The sequence below is a fragment of the Oryza glaberrima genome, chromosome 6, assembly GCF_000147395.1.
Source record: "Oryza glaberrima chromosome 6, OglaRS2, whole genome shotgun sequence".
NCBI lineage: Eukaryota > Viridiplantae > Streptophyta > Magnoliopsida > Poales > Poaceae > Oryza > Oryza glaberrima.
Window position 1 is genome coordinate 3,820,274 of NC_068331.1, and position 17,609 is coordinate 3,837,882.

Below are 17,609 nucleotides of genomic sequence, written 5' to 3' on the forward strand. Positions count from 1 at the left end.
CAAAGCCAAAATTCAAGAAATCACCTCGCTCCATCAAGTGAGCAAGCAAAACCGATCGAACAGATTGCAGGGAAAGAATATCCAACAAGTTCCAATGGCTGACGAGCCATGGAGGCTGCCAAACATAGTGCAAGAACTGGCCGCCGGCGTGCAGGAGCCACCGAGCCGGTACCTGCAAGACCTCGCCGGCGGTGACCAGCTCGCCGGCGCCGAGATACCGGAGCCCATCCCGACCATCGATCTCGGCCGGCTGTCAGGATCGGACGGTGCCGACGAGGCTGCCAAGCTGCGGTCGGCTCTGCAGAACTGGGGCCTCTTCCTGGTGATCTTCTCATCTTTCATTCCAAGGCTGTGTTTAGATCCAAAGTTTGGATCCAAACTTCAGTCCTTTTTCATCACATCAATCTGTCATACACACAACTTTTCAGTCATATCATCTCTAATTTCAACCAAAATCTAAACTTTGCGCTGAACTAAACACAGCCTAAACCTATTTTTTTGTCAGAGTATATGATGATTTTGAACCAGTGATGAGTTAAAAAAAACTTGCACTTGCACCTTAGGGCTCATTCGGTTTAGAAGATTTTCATAAGATTATTGTAGGAATCGAATCCTTAGAAATTTTTTCCCCTATATTCATCTTTCGTTTTATAGGAATGATTCTACCAAATTCCTAAGGATTGTAGTCTTACAAGTTAATTCCATGGAATTTTTAGCATGAGGTGAGATCTCGAGAAAAAATTCCTAAGGAATAGAGTGCATGTGACATCTTATTCAAAATCCTATGAACGGAATAAGCTCTTATTCTTTTTGTGACGAGTAATTAACAGTCTCTTCCATCTTAATATACTCTGTCGGCTGTTTGCCGACCCGGCGAAAAAAAGTAATTAACAGTCTGTGTGATTAGGTTTCTAACCATGGCGTTGAGACCTCACTGATCGATGCTGTGATCGAGGCTGCGAGGGAATTTTTTCGGCAGCCAGTTGAAGAGAAGAAGAAACTGAGCAACCTGATTGATGGCAAGCGTTTTCAGATAGAAGGGTATGGAAATGATCCTGTGCAAACCAAAGATCAGATCCTGGATTGGTCTGATCGGCTGCATCTCAAGGTTGAGCCAGAGTGTGACAGAAATCTAGCCTTTTGGCCCACACATCCCAAATCTTTTAGGTAAATCATCTCGAGTATTTTTACGGTGTTCTTTACTAATCGTATTATACTAGCAAGATATAAACCGTTCATTTATGAGTTCTACTACCAGTAGAAAAAAGTAATTCTACTACCACTAATTGATGTGGTAGTATATATAAATAAATATGATTTATTGAATTGGAAAAAAATGAATATTCTAGATTGGTTTCACTACCAGTAAAGAGCACTGTAAAACACCCCAATCATCTTACAAATTCACAATTATGCATATATGTGCTCACTGAAAAATATTTCGCTCTGTTGTCAATTTGCAAAACATAATTCATCTACTTCTGTGCCTGCTCAAGCAGAATTTCAGGTTTCAGAAATTTCACACTCTTTTCACTCCAAAAAGAAGTTAAAAAAGTCGGTTTCACTGAATTACTTGAGAGCTATATTTGCAGGGATATTCTACATGAGTACACACTGAAGATCAAGACGGTCAAAAACGATATCCTCCTCGCATTGGCCAAGCTCTTGGAGCTTGATGAGGATTGCCTCCTCAACCAGTTCAGCGACAGGGCCATCACTACTGCCAGATTCAACTACTACTCTCCTTGTCCAAGACCTGATCTTGTGTTAGGCCTGAAGCCTCACTCTGACCTCTGTGCTCTCACCGTTCTTCTCACTGACAAAGAAGTCGGTGGCCTGCAAGTTCTTAGAGATGGAACATGGTACAGTGTTCCAGCTGTGCGAGATTACTCTCTTCTGATTAACATTGGTGTTACACTGGAGGTAACTATATTACATGAGAAATTTTATGATCCTCGAAAAAGTACCTCGAGATTATTTTTTTACCTAAAGATACCAAATTTTATACTAGAAGGTATAGTACATCCCGGAATTTTTTCAAGGATGATAAAATTACCCATATTACATACATGAACACCTAAGCAAAATTCTCACTTTGCATTTTTGATGAAAAAACAATGTGTGATGTGGTCAAATATGTTCATGGTTAATTTGTGTTTGCCCATTGTTTTTGTTGCAGATAATGACCAATGGGACCTTCAGGGCTCCATTGCATAGGGTGGTGACAAATGCAGAGAGGGAGAGAATGTCGGTGGCCATGTTCTACGCTGTGGATGGCGAGAAGGAGATAGAGCCGGTAGCTGAGCTGCTGGGGCTGAAGCAACAATCAGCACGGTACAGGGGAATTAAGGGCAAGGACTTGCTGATTGGACACTATGAACATTTCTCTCGTGGTGGTAGAGTTGTCGATTCATTGAAGATCTAACGAAGGGTAACCGCAAAGAGTGCTATTAGTACTACTGTACTTTCTACTGATAGTATTATACTACTTGTAAAAACTATATGAGCCATCGATTTAGTAGGCTATAATGGTACTTTTTCGTCTATACGAATTATGCTATTTTGTAAGATTGATGTTATTTTAAACCATACCATTTTTTAAAAAAGTTGCTAAATATATGCATCCATTTAGTTTCTTACCAAACTAATAAGAAATCTTGCCAAAACTTGACAATATTGCTAAATTGAGTTTATTTTAACTACAATCTGAACAGACATGTATTCTTGTTTTACGTGCGTAAACTTAATTTAGAACTGGGGGACATATCCAGTTGCATTTAGTAGCTCATCGAGTCGCGTCCGCACCGCACGGTGAGTCGGTGACAGGCCGTAGTTCGCCGAAACTAGCAGGTCCAATTGCTATCCGTTCCCGGCCCGCGAGGAGCTCCTTCGCTGGGCCAGCGAGAAAGTGCCAGAGCATCGTACCGGGCCTGCCAAACCGGCCCATCCCCACCGCGCCTGCCGCGCTACGCGTGATCGAGACTCGTCTCGTCGCGCGAGCGCGCGCACGCACGCACGCACGCGGAGCCCCGGAGAGCAGAGAGACGCGCACGCACGCACGCCGCGCCGCACGTACGGGCGCGCCGTGGCGTTGGGGCACAACCACAAATTCGGCTCCGCCTCCGCCCGCGCCGGCATCGACAAACACCAACGCCCCACGCGCGTAGGCGTAACCGTGCACGTACGCGAGCGCACGCGAAAACCAGAGCAAAAACACGCAGTTGGGCTGCGTACCCGCGTGTCGTGCCGCGCGCCCGGGGGAAAACGGCAAAAACGCCGTATCGTGCGGCGCCGGTCTATAGAGCAGATACAACAGCAGTCTATAAGCCAGCTATAAACATATATTTTAAAAAGATAAAAAAAAGATAGAAAAGTAGCGGACTACAGATATGTAGCCAGTTGCAACACGAACTCCAATACATAATGTGTGTATGATAGGTAGAATCAGGTATTAATAATATATTAAACAACTATTGTATGAATTAACTATTATATTGGCTATAGATGAACTGAAGTTAGTAGTGGGCTATACTATTAAACTTGCTCTTACTGAATTATTTTTTTTTTCACCTTTCCCTTCTCTCCTTGGAGCCTTGGAGGTGTGAACCCGACCTGCCTGCGGAATATACCCTGCTCCTGCGTCAACAGATGGTAGTAACTCTAGAGTGCGTGCATCCGGCACTGCTGCTGTTGGGCAGTTTCACCAGTGATGATAAATACACGTCCGTGACGGCCATATGGGTACTGGTAATGTCGCTGTCTCGCTCAGGACCCCCTTTGCAACCAGCCGCCGGAACGGAAAAGAAACGACACGGCAAAAAAGAAGGGGAAAAAGGATAAAAGGCAAGTGCATGCGTGCCTCCAACGTCAGTGACGCCAACAAACACAAACCTATGCAATTATTCAGCAATGAGTTCCCTCCGTTCTTAAAAAAAAAAAAAAAAGACAAATCCTAGTTTTTCGTACCAACGTTTGACTGTCCGTCTTATATGATAAAACATGATTAATACTTTATGCGTGACTTATCTTTTTAACTTTTTTCATAATTTTTTCAAATAAGACGGACGGTCAAACGTTAGACACGTAAACTATGGTTTGTCTTTTTTTAGGACGGAGGAAGTACATGTTAAGGACGGGTAAAAGAAATACCAAAAGGAAAAAAAAAGAAACGGCAGGATCCAAGAATTTTTCCAAGGCTTGGATGGACACAAACACACTAGTCTATGGCAGTGTTTATAAAATCGTACAATTATAGTGGTTATTATCACATGAGGTAACTTTTCCAGTTTTTAAAACAATGATATACCATGCGATAATATTTTCAGTTTCTAGAACCACGATATACCAAAATCATGGGGTGGCAGCAACCTCACTCCAAACGATTTTATAAACCCTCGTCTATGGTCGATCATCAACGTCGTAAAACACCGGTGATTGGTTATGCAACATTAGTACATGACTTTATACTAGCATGACATTGACGAGGCTGCAAATGCACCGGGAGACAGCACCTCTGCTCTGCAAAATTTTATATGTCAATTATGGGATAGGTCGGGACAAATTGCAGCAAAGCTTTGAACATGGAGGGAGCAGTGAGGTTACTGGATCTAGCCATCCATCTTACTACTAGTACTACTACTATATCCTTGCTCCTACTATGGTGGATCTAGCTGTAGTGCAGGAGAGAGATCTGAATTCTGATGGAGCAGAGAGTGATTACATACTGATTTTATGCGAGGGAAGAACATATCATGTGCAGATGACACCTCCACCACAACAGTTTTAATCAACGGGCCGGGAACCATAAACCATAAACTAGCTAGGTATTACGGCATTTGTTTATGCTCCCATCCGTGACATTGTGGGAAACGCATGCCATGACAGCTTATCTAATCAAACGATGTGTTACTAATCCGTACCTTTTAAGAAAGTTGCTTCTAATCACTACTAGTAGTACTAGTACCCATAAATAGGATCCATGTGACTAGGACTTCGGCTGTGTTTAGTTCAGCGCAAAGTTTAAATTATGGTTAAATTAAAGATGATGTGACTGAAAAGTTGTGTGTGTATGACAGGTTGATGTGATAAAAAAGGACTGAAGTTTAGATTCAAACTTTGAATCTAAACACACTCTTCTACGGTTGTTAAGAGTTTGTTCAGAAATACATCATCATACGCTCACTCACTAGTCACTAGTGCTACTCAGCACTGCTCTGCATGCCTGCAACTACTGGAGCCTGAACAAACGAAATTCGTCTCCCCATTTTTGGCATTTTTTTTCCTTGGCTCTCATCATCTTCATGGCTAGACGTCCAAACCAAGAACACATCCCATGATCCATCTACCTATCGTCAATCGTCCTGAATTTTTTACATTTTGGTCCTTTTTGAAAACTTATTTTACAAATAGACCCCTGGGAAAACTTAAACCAAAAATGGTCCTTTTTGGGGCGCCAGAGCGGCTGGCGCCGTACCCCAACATGGCGGCGCCAGCCACACTGGCGCCGAGCCCGTGCCACCGTGGCACTAGGGCTGTCCGGAGGTGCTGACTGGGCAGAACGGGGGCGCCAGCCAAACTGGCGCGGCACCTCATACCACGGCGCCAGCATGGCTGGCGCGCCCCTCCTCTGCGGCCCCCCCAACTTTCTCCCCCCCCAAATTTTTTTTGCCAAGTCTGTTCTGCCTCCGGGCAAAGGCTGGCGGGCCCGGGCTGGCGCCGCCCTCTTGGACTACGGCGCCAGGGTGTCTGGCGCCGCCCTCGTCCCCCACCGAAACCCTTCTGCCTCCGGGCTACGGCTGGCGCCGCCCTCCCCGACCGCGGCGCCAGGATGATTGGCGCCTCTGCCTCCCTGCAAATTGAAGATATATATTGCACAAATGTACCAATTCACAGTTCGCAATTCAAATCACAATTCACAGTATCATACAGACTAAAACAAGTTCCAATTGCACAAATCACAATGCCAAAAGTCCATCACATATTCGACACATCAAACAATGCCAAAAGTCCATCACATATTCGACACATCAAACAATGCCAAAAGTCCATCACATATTCCACACATGAAACAATGTCAAAACTCCATCACATAGTCCTCACATAGTCCATCACATTTTATATCACATAGTGCACCACACATGTCATACTACCAACAAATAGATTAACTTCATACAAATCACTTCTTCCGTTGGCGCCGAATAGCTTGCGAGCCCGGAGTGTACCTACATTTGAAAATCCAGTGTTTAAAACATTTTAAAAACAAAATGAGGGAAATCAAATAACATTTGAGAATGGTAAGCTCATTTTACCTCTTTTTCGCTGCCCGAGTGGATCGCAAGTTGTATTGCGTGGGTTGCGTCCCCTGAGGCGCGTCGGGAAGCTGCGACATGTCTATCTCCTCAGCGTCTGGTGCGACGTAGTCCTCATCCTCCTCGTCGTCGTCGTCATCGTCGTTGCTAGGTGGAGCCGGCGCCTTCCCCTTTCCCCTCCCTTGCGGAATGCGTGACGATGACGAGCCACCAACTTCTTCACGCTCTTCTATCCTGATGGAGTGTCGAGCGGTACTTGGACGCGCGGATTGAGGTAGTGGTGGTGGTAGTCTCCGCGGTTGGTACACGTCGTCCAATCCAACCGACCTGCAACCTAATCTTGCTGCAAGTTTCCGGCACCTTTGACGAACTTTCTGCATTTTAAAAAAAAGAAGTTTGTTAGGCATAACTCAAGTAATGCAAAGTGCTAAATAAATTTTACCTCTAAAACATTGCGGAGTGTGTTCTCTGTGTCCTCACCACCCCTCGGAGCTTGGAGGGCATGCCCCATTTCATTCACACTCCTGAGGAGCTCTCTCGACTGAAAGCGTGAGAATGTATATGTTAGGGTCTAGGGTGTAAATGGAAATAACTTTAACAAATGCAAGAAAACTTACAACTCTGTCTCTAAGTGGGGCGTGCTCCATTTGATATCCAACTCTAGTCCGGACATCATAGGGATTCCGCCCCTCATCGGAATCGCGGTCATCCTCTATGTCGGCTTCCGTCCAAGTAGGGCGGAGGAACAGTCTATATGTCCTATGTAGCCAACGAAGGTACTCTGAGAAAAAATGATTTTGGTGTATATTCTCGATGTACCTGTCGTTCCTTCCGGCTGTCCTCCATTCATCAATGTATCTGTTATGCTCAAGCCCCCAGTCTTTCACTTTCTTTGTTCTCACCCTGTCATACCTAGACAAGTGGAAGGTGATGAAACAAGAGTGAGCATCGACAAAGGTTAAATGGTACAAAATTGAACATTGACAATGAAAGCAAAACAAAGATAAGAAATATTTACTTGTGTAATTCAACTCCAGTTGAGATGTCCTCAACCGGCCAGTCTTGCTTCTTCCCGAATTGTCGCATGACACGGTGCGGAAGGTGGTACTCAACTGCCCAGAAACAAATCAATGGGCACTGGTACATGAAGTAGTCAGAGTCTCGATTGCACATCGAGTTCAGGGTCAGGCTTGAAGCCTCATTTGTGTGGTATGGTAACCACTCAATCTGCAAAAGTTGAAGAGATGTCGTTGGTTAGTATCTCAATTAAAGAAGTAAATGTCTAACTAGAAGTGATATTGGAAGTACTTACATGTTGAGGCTGTAAGCAGTCCATCTCATTGACATAATGCTTGTATGCCACATCCCGGTGAGCATGTGCAGTGGCTGTCCTCTCAAAAAGGTAGGCCACTGTCTTCTCCATGTCTGGCTCATTGTAGGGCCAAGTAGTGGAGCTTTGCCTCCACTTAGGCCTTCCAACCGGTAGTCTTAACCACATCCACAGCTGAATCAATAGCACACAACCACTCATGTTGGACGATGGTGCCTGGCGACAACAGGCCTCACAGAGCTGTCTATATGTCCACGCCAACACTGCTGAGCCCCAACTGAAACGGCCCAGATCACCAAGGTTGGCGACCAAAGGAATCCATATCGCCGAAGCAATGTCACCCCCAGCATCAGGAAATAGAACCCCTCCCAACAAGTGCAAGATGTATGCACGGGCGTAGCACTCAACACGCCATGGCTCAGCGTCGTCGTCAAGCTGTGAGAAGTTCTGACTCAGCCAAGACAGGGGTATTCCATTTTGCTTCTTCTTGCCCCCTTGCCCCTGCTCAATGTTCAGTGGAATGCCAAACAGCTGCTCCACTTGTGCACGCCATCCAGGATTCTCTGTCCTGCCCGTCACAGCATGCCCCCGTAATGGGAGGGCCAAGATCATAGCCACATCCTGTAGAGTGATGGTCATCTCACCACTGGGGAGGTGGAAGCTGTGTGTCTCAGGCCTCCATCTGTCCACAAGTGCTGTCAACGCAGGAGTGTTGAACACTGGCATTCCTCTGCTCACGACCAAGGCCACCCCGAGCAACCCGGCCGCCCTTAGGTACGGGATGTACCTATCGTCGAACACTGGGGGGGCATGAGCTCTAACTCGGAGTGGTTGAAGTACCTGCAATAGCAATTGTAAATCAATTAGTTAATATAATGTCAAACACACACTACCGATACTTGTGTACAAGTGAATTAATGTCGATTCATACCCTCCCCGCCTCGATCGCAGCCCCGCGATGACGGGCCTCGTAGTACGCCTCCAAGGCTGGGTAAGTCGGTGGTTGTCCCTCCTCGGCCATCCTACATGACAAAGTAATAAATTCACCGTTAGTTACCAATATGACATACATTAAAAGAAAATGAATGCGATAATCCAAAATAAATAAATAGACATTACATAGACAAGAATAAAACATGCATTGACTTAAGTAGGAAAACAAAATATTTACCTCCGTAACACTTATATTTTTTTTGGACTTCTTCTTTTTTGGACGCTTAGGACACTTAGGTTTCTTGTGACCCTCCTGGTGACACAACGAGCATCTATTTTGCACCGGCGCACCATCAAGTTGAACACATGAAGGTGGTTTCCTTCCAGAACCACCAAGACCCGAGTCCATTTCGTTCTTAAATCGCTTCGATCTCCTCTTCCCTCTTGTTTTAATCTTCAAATTTGGGTCAGCAACAAATTCTTCACCATCATACGGTGGCCACTGTGTGGGGTCGAGGTATGGCTCAAAGCGACTTGCCCATGTGTTCACAACGGCTCTTGAAGAGAAATGATACGGCATTCGGTTGGGAGATTCCTCATCAATTGCATGAATCAGATAAACGTGGATAAGATGTGAGCAAGGCATATGGTACAGCAATGGCCTTTGGCAAGAACATGAGTTCCCCTCACCTTCAACTTTGAAGGCTCTTGCGCCGAATCTAACACCGCCTCGCGTTATACCACCCCTCTCTGTGACCTCGTATGTCTTTTTCTGCTTATCGAAACACCTTGAAGTGTGTTTGTTCGCCTTACTTTTTTGCACCTTCATCTTACTATCAACCTTGGTGGACGAACGCTCCCCTAACTGGACTCGCTTCACTGCTTCATCATGTCTGTTCACAAAGTAATCATTGCACTTCATAAACGTAAATGATACTATGGCCGTCACTGGAAGCTTACGAACACCAACTAGCACGCTATTGAACTGTTCGGCCATGTTGGTTGTCATGTAACCCCACCGGCGGCCATTTCTATCGTATGCACGAGACCACTTATCTTTATCCAACAACTCATCTTCAAGCCATTTACGAGGACCTTCGGGAATACGCTGCCTTAGTGCCTCAACATCCCTCTCAAATATCCACTTCTCGTCAATCTGACATATCCTTAGGAGCTCTTTTGTTTGATGCTTGTCCGCACCGGCCTTGTGGAAATTAGCACTGAAGTGCCTCATGCACCATCGATGGTGAACCGGTGGCAATCCTGGAACAGGAGTCCTCATGGCATTCATTATACCAGCATGTCGATCTGAGATAATACAAACCTCCCTATGCGGCCCAACCACAACCCGTCGGACAAGATCGATAAACCAGCACCAGTCTCGTGAATTCTCTTTCTCCACCAAGGCAAAAGCTAAAGGTACAAGTTGGTCCTCCGCATCAGCTGATAATGCAGTCATCAAGGCACCACCGTATTTCCCAGTTAGGAAGGTTGCATCTATAGCTAGTACTGGCCTGCAATGCTTAAAAGCCTCTATGGAAGGACCAAAGCACCAGAATGCACGCATAAAAATTTTCTTGGTCACTCCATCAACGTTGACAACCCGATCAGGATGAGTATCGATGTGGTAGACCATACTGGGATTTGTCTGCTTAATGGCTTGCAGCAAAGTGGGCAAACGGACGTACGCTTCACCCCATTCACCGTAAATGAGCTTCATAGCCTCCTCTCGTGCCCTCCAAGCCTTGCCATACTTCACCCTATACTGGAAAACCTCAAATATATACAAAGCTAACGCAGAAGCAGAGAGTGTAGGTTGCAGTTTTATGGCATTGCATAACCTATTTGCTATGAACTTAGATGTCAGCTGCCGGTGGCTCCCTGAACCTTCGGCAGTAGCACAACTATGGTCCTTACCAACCCGTGATATCCTCCACGTGCCACTAGACCTCTTAGTTGCATGGACCTTCCATTTGCACCGTGGGTTTTCACATTTAACAGTGTACCTCCTGTTTGCGGCAGAATTGACAACACGGTATGGACGATGGTGCACGATGGCGTACTCCTGAAGCCATAGCTTCAATGCGACCATGGATGGGAACTCCAAACCCTTTCTGAGACCATCCACCTGGAATGGTTCTGGCAACTGATCTAGGTTGATGCCGCCATCTAGTATTGCACCATGGGCATGTGTTAGGTCCCTAAACTCAGGAATGTCCGGCTTCCTCCCAAACACCTTCTCAAACGCACGACATTCCTCTAATGCTAACTTGTCATTGTTAGTTAGTGGAGGGAATGGACGGTCATCATCAGAGTCTTCAGCAAATTCAACATCATATTGCTCAACACTTGCCTCCTCGTCAACCTCCTCTCTATTGACTTCTACTGAGACAGAATCGTGACCACCACTCAATTCGACATAAAAGTAATCATCTGGATTCACATATTGGCTTGCTACTTCCGTCGTGTATTCACGGTTGCCTCCGTACAACGACCAATGCACACTCTCCGACAAATGTTCACTTAGATCAAGCCCCTCTTGTACTAACTCCCTTTTCATCTCCCTCGCTGCATCCACATCATCACTACCGCAATGTCTCTTTGATGGGCCTACCTCCCCTAAATCATTTCCAAGCAAAGGTCTCTTCTTATTTTCTTCCCCCTCCAAGTCTTCTCGTACCAACTCAGTCTTACTTGCACCCCCTCCACGACGAGAAGAATATGTCACAAAATTCTTCTCAATGTAATGATAAGAAGGAGATTTGTTTAGATCCAAATTTTCTACGGTACGTACCAACTTTGATGCAAACACCTCTAGAGATCTAAACTGAGACTCTTTTACCAAATCAAAATAAACTTCCCATTCCAACTGACCTATTACATTTAATATATACTTATGCCCTTGACCAACATCGTATCTCCCATAAAAACAAATCTCCACATTATCCTCGGTCCATCCAAGAACTTCTTTCACTCGTGACCTTAGTTCATCTAGAGTTGGGTGGGTGGGAAATAAAATGGTCTTCAATGACATATCCTCAAACTCAACATGTGCACCAACATAAGGTTCCACCATTCTACCACCGTAGTAAACACGAACAATTCTATCCATCTACACCAAAAAATCAAATGTAAATTTGCAACATAAATTAAATCTTCATTCCTAAACGTAGTCCAAACCGACGTATTATAACCAATGCATAACTTAATTTATCCCAAAGCTACTACTCCAAAAAAAAATATTTAATCTACCGACAACTATCAACAAGTTTACTAGTGCATTACACATCTAAATATTACAAATACTCCGTCATACAACCCAACCTAGTTCTAATTAACTATAATCAATTTCTATAATGCAACTAAAATTTTCTCCCCTTCATATAATTAATGGTTAAAAGTTTAACCTATAGGCTCTAGCATCAAGTCCATCAAATTAAAATTACTTTCATGCCTCAACCATAATTTTTCATCCATCCATCCAACCAAACAATCCAAATATTAACATTACCACATATATGGTTAAAAAAATCATGACACCAATGAGTACATTGCAAACATGTAGCATTACAACAAGTAAATCCTAAGAACAAATGCTAAAAATCACAAATTTGGGCAAAAAAGGGATTCTAGGGTTACCCTTCGATCTACAAATTCAACCAATAAAAACGAAAAAAAAGAGGGGGGAATGGAGGAGTCTACCTTTCTCTTCGATTTCCACAAAAAATCCCGCGAAAAACAAGTTCAAATGGAGTGGATTTGAGGTGGGGAGGTGAGGGGGAGAGAGTGGGGAAGAACTGCTGCTGCTCAGCTCGGGCTGATGCTTGGGCGAAAATGGGAGTGGGGAGAAGAAAGGTGGTGGGGCCCACGGGGTTTAGGGGGGCGGCCCACAGAGAAGGGGCGCGCCAGCCATGCTGGCGCCGTGGTATAAGGGGCGGCGCCAGTGTGGCTGGCGCCCCACTTCTGCCCAGTCAGCTCCTCCACGCCAGCCCTAGGGCCACGGTGGCACGGGCACGGCGCCAGTATGGCTGGCGCTGCCATGTTGGGGTACGGCGCCAGTAACTCTGGCGCCCCAAAAAGGACCATTTTAGGTTTAAGTTTTTCCAGGGGTCTATTTGTAAAATAAGTTTTCAAAAAGGACCAAAATGTAAAAAATTCACTCAATCGTCATGGCTGGACATGTTGGACAGCAGCAGAAAAAAACAGAGTTGGTATACGTGCAGATAGGTGTAGCTTCTGCAAGTTGGCAGCGATGTCTGTGTTGGCGCTTGCGAAATGCAAGCCTGTGAACCCGCGGAGCCCGCTTATAAGCAAAAATTAGTGAGTAACCTACGGATTGACTCATGGATTACATACTAATTTGATCTATAAAATTATGGATCAACCTCCTTAAATCCCTAGATACGATAAGTTGGATCATGGCACGAAAATCCACGGGTTATTACTTATTTGACCTATACAAGTAAGTTCTTGAATCGGTCCGTTTTCATCTCGAGAAACACCCAGAGGTCTTCCGACTAGTTTTACAAGGTGGAGGGCTAGACGATCTGGGTTCGAAGCCCCATCCCTTCTTATTGTTTGATATTTAGATCCTTCCCTAATATCCGCATTTCTTTTTTGTCAGTTCTCATTCCTACCTATGACAATTTTGGGCCTGTTCACTTTGATGTCATTTTCAACCTTACCATTTTGGTAAAGTTACCAAAAAAACAGCTACATTTAGTTTGTTGTTAAATTTGGGTAACTATATAAAAAATTCTGCCAAAATTTTGACAACTATACCAAAATTTTGGTTTAGGGTTAGATTTTTTTGACATCAAAGCTAGGCCCTTTACCACAACCCCACACGGTCAGGCGGTGGTCAGGCTGAGAGCAAAAAAGGCTTGAATGCCCATGCCGTGTTGGGGTGGGGAGCGTGCCGGCCGCGGGCGTCACGGCGCGGATGCAGCTGCAGTATTTCGTCGCCTCTCCCAACGGGAGATTTTACACGAATTTGATTGGCCGGCCGATCTCTGTTGAAAATTGTTGGTGAACCTACACCTAACAGTAGTGCTTGAATGAATGATAGTAGTAGTACTAGTACATTATTAATTCGTGGCATGTTGGGATTAATTACATTTCAGTTTGGTAGCTAGGCTGGTAGTATTGTACACCCACGAATTAGGTCCATGAAGTTTAGCAATTTCGAATCAAGCATGTGCGCGCTCTTTGCTTCAGCAAATTCAGGCAGCCTCGAGGTAGTTGGCCGCGCCACATTCTCCCGCTGCTTGCGAAGTGGTGAGTGAGTGGCTGGCAACTTGGCAAAGTCAGCTACTTGATCGATCGACTCACGTAGTCACGTAATAACACGTCTAATCCTACTCCTTTCAGTTTCATAATTCTTAACATTTTACGGTACATACTTACGCACAGTATGCAAAATCCGATTAAAGTCATAAAGACCCTAGTGATTCTCATCTCTTACGAGCTGTGGTGCGAACGGAACATAAGAATCTTTCGGAGCAAGATGCAACCACTAATAACCGTTCTCGCCAAAATTAAAGAAGTAGCGGCCACTTGGATGACTGCAGGGGCGACTAGCCTAAGAGAGCTTACCGCTTTGGGAGGAATTCCGTAAAGTCTTTTCTGGGCCTCATTTTAATTATGCACGGTAAATACCAATCTGTATTTATTTTTTCCCTGCTCTATCAATATATACGTAAAAAAAACACCAATGGACGGATGACACCGTGCACTTGAACAGAGTACTACGGGAGTAGTTTCACTGTTTCAGTGTTTCACTTCCCGTTCGGAAAAATGGCCGGATCACACATGCCCCGCCCGGCGTGCGCCTGCCTGCCAACCGCGTGGCGTGCAAGCATGCAACCCGGCCACCAATCATGTGGTCTCTCCTGATCTCGTCTCGTCTCGTCCTCGTCTCGGCGGCCGATAGCTCACATGTCGCGTCAAAAACCCCACGCGAATTATACGGCATCCATTCGCCGGCGACCGACCGCATGATCGATCAGATGCTGTGCTCTGCCGCTGCAAAGTGTCGGTCGCTTCGCTCTCCTTGCATTGGTTCTTTGCAGTCGGTGATCTACTGACCTGACAATTTTTTTTCCCATCTCCCGTGTTGCTGTTGAGATTTCTTCTTCCGATTCCCACATGTTGTGTGTGTGTGTGTGTGTGACAGCCAGGTGTGACGAGGCTGCAATGGCTTTCGACCCAAGAACTAATGAAAAATCCCAAAATTATTGTGATACTGATCGATCACGCGATGCAGCTATTCCTACTTCCGTGAGTTGGGATATGATGGAAACGCTGGACTGGATTTTGGTGCCAACATATACATGAGATCCGATCCGTTGCAGATTCAAGAGAGGTGATGGAGATTAAGGTTGTTGAGACGTGATTAGTAAGCACGTACTGCTTTCAGCCTTTTAACTTGGAAATTAAGGCATCCAAAAAGGAAAAAAGGACTAGCTAATTAATGAGTGCTCATCTTGGATGTCCATGAAATATCTTATCTTCATACTATGATGGCCTTATAAAGGATAGTAACAGGACAATATATTTAACCTGGTTGGTTATCCTTTATGAATCCATTAAAAATTAAAAGTAATTAAAGAAGAAGCTCATTGTTGTTGAGAGGTCATTGAATAGAATCTACTCTTGTTTTTTTTCTTTTGTTTTTGGTTTTTTATAGAAGAATGAGTGTACCATAACTGAGAAGATTTTCTGAACAAAATGCATAGACAATGCAGTTCTAGAATAATGAGTAGAATATGACTAATTAACCAACTTTTTTTTCTCAAACAATAATACAAATTCAAAGAGCCAAAAAAAAAAGGCATTTCATGCAACAACCACTGAATTATATCACCCAACAGTGGTGAGGTGGGTAGGATAGGAGATCCCCATCAAAGCAATTAGATCAGTGCACCGAAAAGCCCAGCTATAAAAGAAAGCAATCCTTAAACTAACCAGCGTGGCAACACTCTCTGACGTGTACTCCCTAACCTCCAAATACGCTACTGTTAATTTACTACTAGGATAGCTACATGGCTTCAGAGAAAGGAACAAAACGAGAATTTGATCCAGGTTACTTAATTCATAGTACTGCGCTGTCCCAGTTGTTTGTGTCAGGTTTTAACCTTTAACCATCAAGATCAATTAACATTGTCTGAATTTGAAAGGATTACACATTTTGCTGTAAATTACGGTTCAAGGTGACAACATATGTAAAGCCAAGAGCTGTTAGTTTTTTCTCAAGGTGATAATGTTGGGTAATCATATACAATTAATTGCAGATTTGTACATGTGGTGTCAGTGGGCTAATCGTGGAGAGAAATGGAAGGGGATGGTCATGCTGCTGCTGCTGTTAGTGTGGGGGATCGATCGTTAGTTGGACCGAACGCCCCTGGCCCCAATTCAAGTTGAGACGAATCGGATTTGTCTCCGCGTCCACGCGTTAGTTGTGACCGAGCTACGCGCGATTTCCTTTCGAATCGAGTGAGAGGGGCTCTGAACTTCACTGTTGAGATTTGAGAATGTACTGTTTGTAATTCAGGGGGATTTACAGTAGTTTGTATGAATTTGGTGGAAAAATAGTACTGACCATTCAGAGTCTTATTGGATTTTGATTTGGTCGTTGATAAGTTGGATCGTCAGTTAAGTTAAACCGTAAGCTAACTGATACAAGGAACAATAGAGTGGGGTGTAGACAATTTTGTTGCCAATATTACATTAATGGTCTAGTTTTTTTAAATCTGACTGAACAATATATTATATGATTTTGTGACAATATTTCCAGGGTACAAACGAATATATTAATATTAACTATTATAAAGTTGAAAAGTTATTTTAAAATGTTATCTAAGAAACATATATTACTATATTTTTTAGGGCTTAAGTAATATACTCGTCATAATATATAATATATAACAGAAAAGAATGAGGCCCAGTGCAAAATTAAGGGTTGGTTTGGTTTGTGACATAAATTAGCCTTACCAATTTTTATCAATGCCAAATTTTGGCAAGCTTTGGTCTGGCTAATTTTGGCAAGGTAAAGTTATGTTTGGATTGAAGTCAAAATAGCCTAAATTAACTATTGAAATGGCCTATTTTCTTAAGTATGCCAAAATTTGGTTTCAAACCAAATAGACACTAAACACTATTGAAATTGCCAAATATTGATAAGACCAATTTAGGCCTCAAACCAAACCGGCCATAATTACACATGATAAACCATAGATTTGTACATTTCGCACACATTTCTTCCTGCCACAAGCATTCACAATTTCACCGGCAATGTTCAACAGCAATTTTGTACTACACTCCATTTTAAGGGCAAACATGCCACTACTAGTAGATCTGAAAATTCTTCTAGTCTTTCCCATATCAGTGAAAAAGAAAGATATTTTATTCCGGGCCCCACTTGCATCCTCCAGGGACCCCAAGAAAAGCGCACAAATTCCACCCCACCTCACCAGCAAAATTACAAAAGTACAGTGATGCAAACCTTACACTTCACACCCTACTATTCTCCAATAATTAATTCCAACTCCCCGCACTGGGAAAAGATATGCCATTTTTATGTGTGACTTTGATAAAATAGCACACTTGATAATGCAATTGATAAAATACTAGCACTATTCGCTATGTTGACATCCTTATGGTCAAAGGATTGAAGTTGTCTAAATCCTACAAAATTCCTATGGAATGGCTTATTGCATATAGACTTTGGAGGAAATTTAGCAAGAGGTCCAACCTCTTGGTAAAAATCCTTTGAGTCTATCTCGCTCATCCGATTCATGTGGTCCAATCAAACAATTATTCTTGTGTTTTGCAATCATCTGTTTTACACTTACATTCCTATCATAATCTTATGTTTTTCCTATTCATCCTTTTTTTCATTCCTACGATTCAAAGGGGCACTTAAATTTGAGGGACATTTAGCCATTTGCTATTCTTACATTTGACGTTTAATCATTTATCACTTACGTATATATCAATAACATGTAGATCCTCATACATCTATGACATGTAGATTCAGA

At 43.8% G+C, this 17,609-nt stretch overlaps 1 protein-coding gene across 1 annotated transcript; it reads left to right on the forward strand.

Moving 5' to 3' along the window:
• LOC127777531 (protein SRG1-like) lies at nucleotides 1–2,581 on the forward strand. The gene is made up of 4 exons (XM_052304139.1): nucleotides 1–322; nucleotides 908–1,167; nucleotides 1,593–1,923; nucleotides 2,180–2,581. Exons 1-4 carry the CDS (start codon nucleotides 95–97, stop codon nucleotides 2,423–2,425), a joined length of 1,065 nt encoding a protein of 354 aa, XP_052160099.1. The 5' UTR covers nucleotides 1–94; the 3' UTR covers nucleotides 2,426–2,581.
• The last annotated feature ends 15,028 nt before the right edge of the window (nucleotides 2,582–17,609 follow it).

Excerpts from the sequence above, each read along its gene's own strand:
- LOC127777531 (XM_052304139.1), top strand. The coding sequence starts at position 95 with ATGGCTGACGAGCCATGGAGGCTGCCAAACATAGTGCAAGAACTGGCC. Across the intron at positions 323-907 it reads AGAACTGGGGCCTCTTCCTG|GTTTCTAACCATGGCGTTGA; the intron begins GTGATCTTCTCA and ends CTGTGTGATTAG. Across the intron at positions 1,924-2,179 it reads ACATTGGTGTTACACTGGAG|ATAATGACCAATGGGACCTT; the intron begins GTAACTATATTA and ends TTTTTGTTGCAG.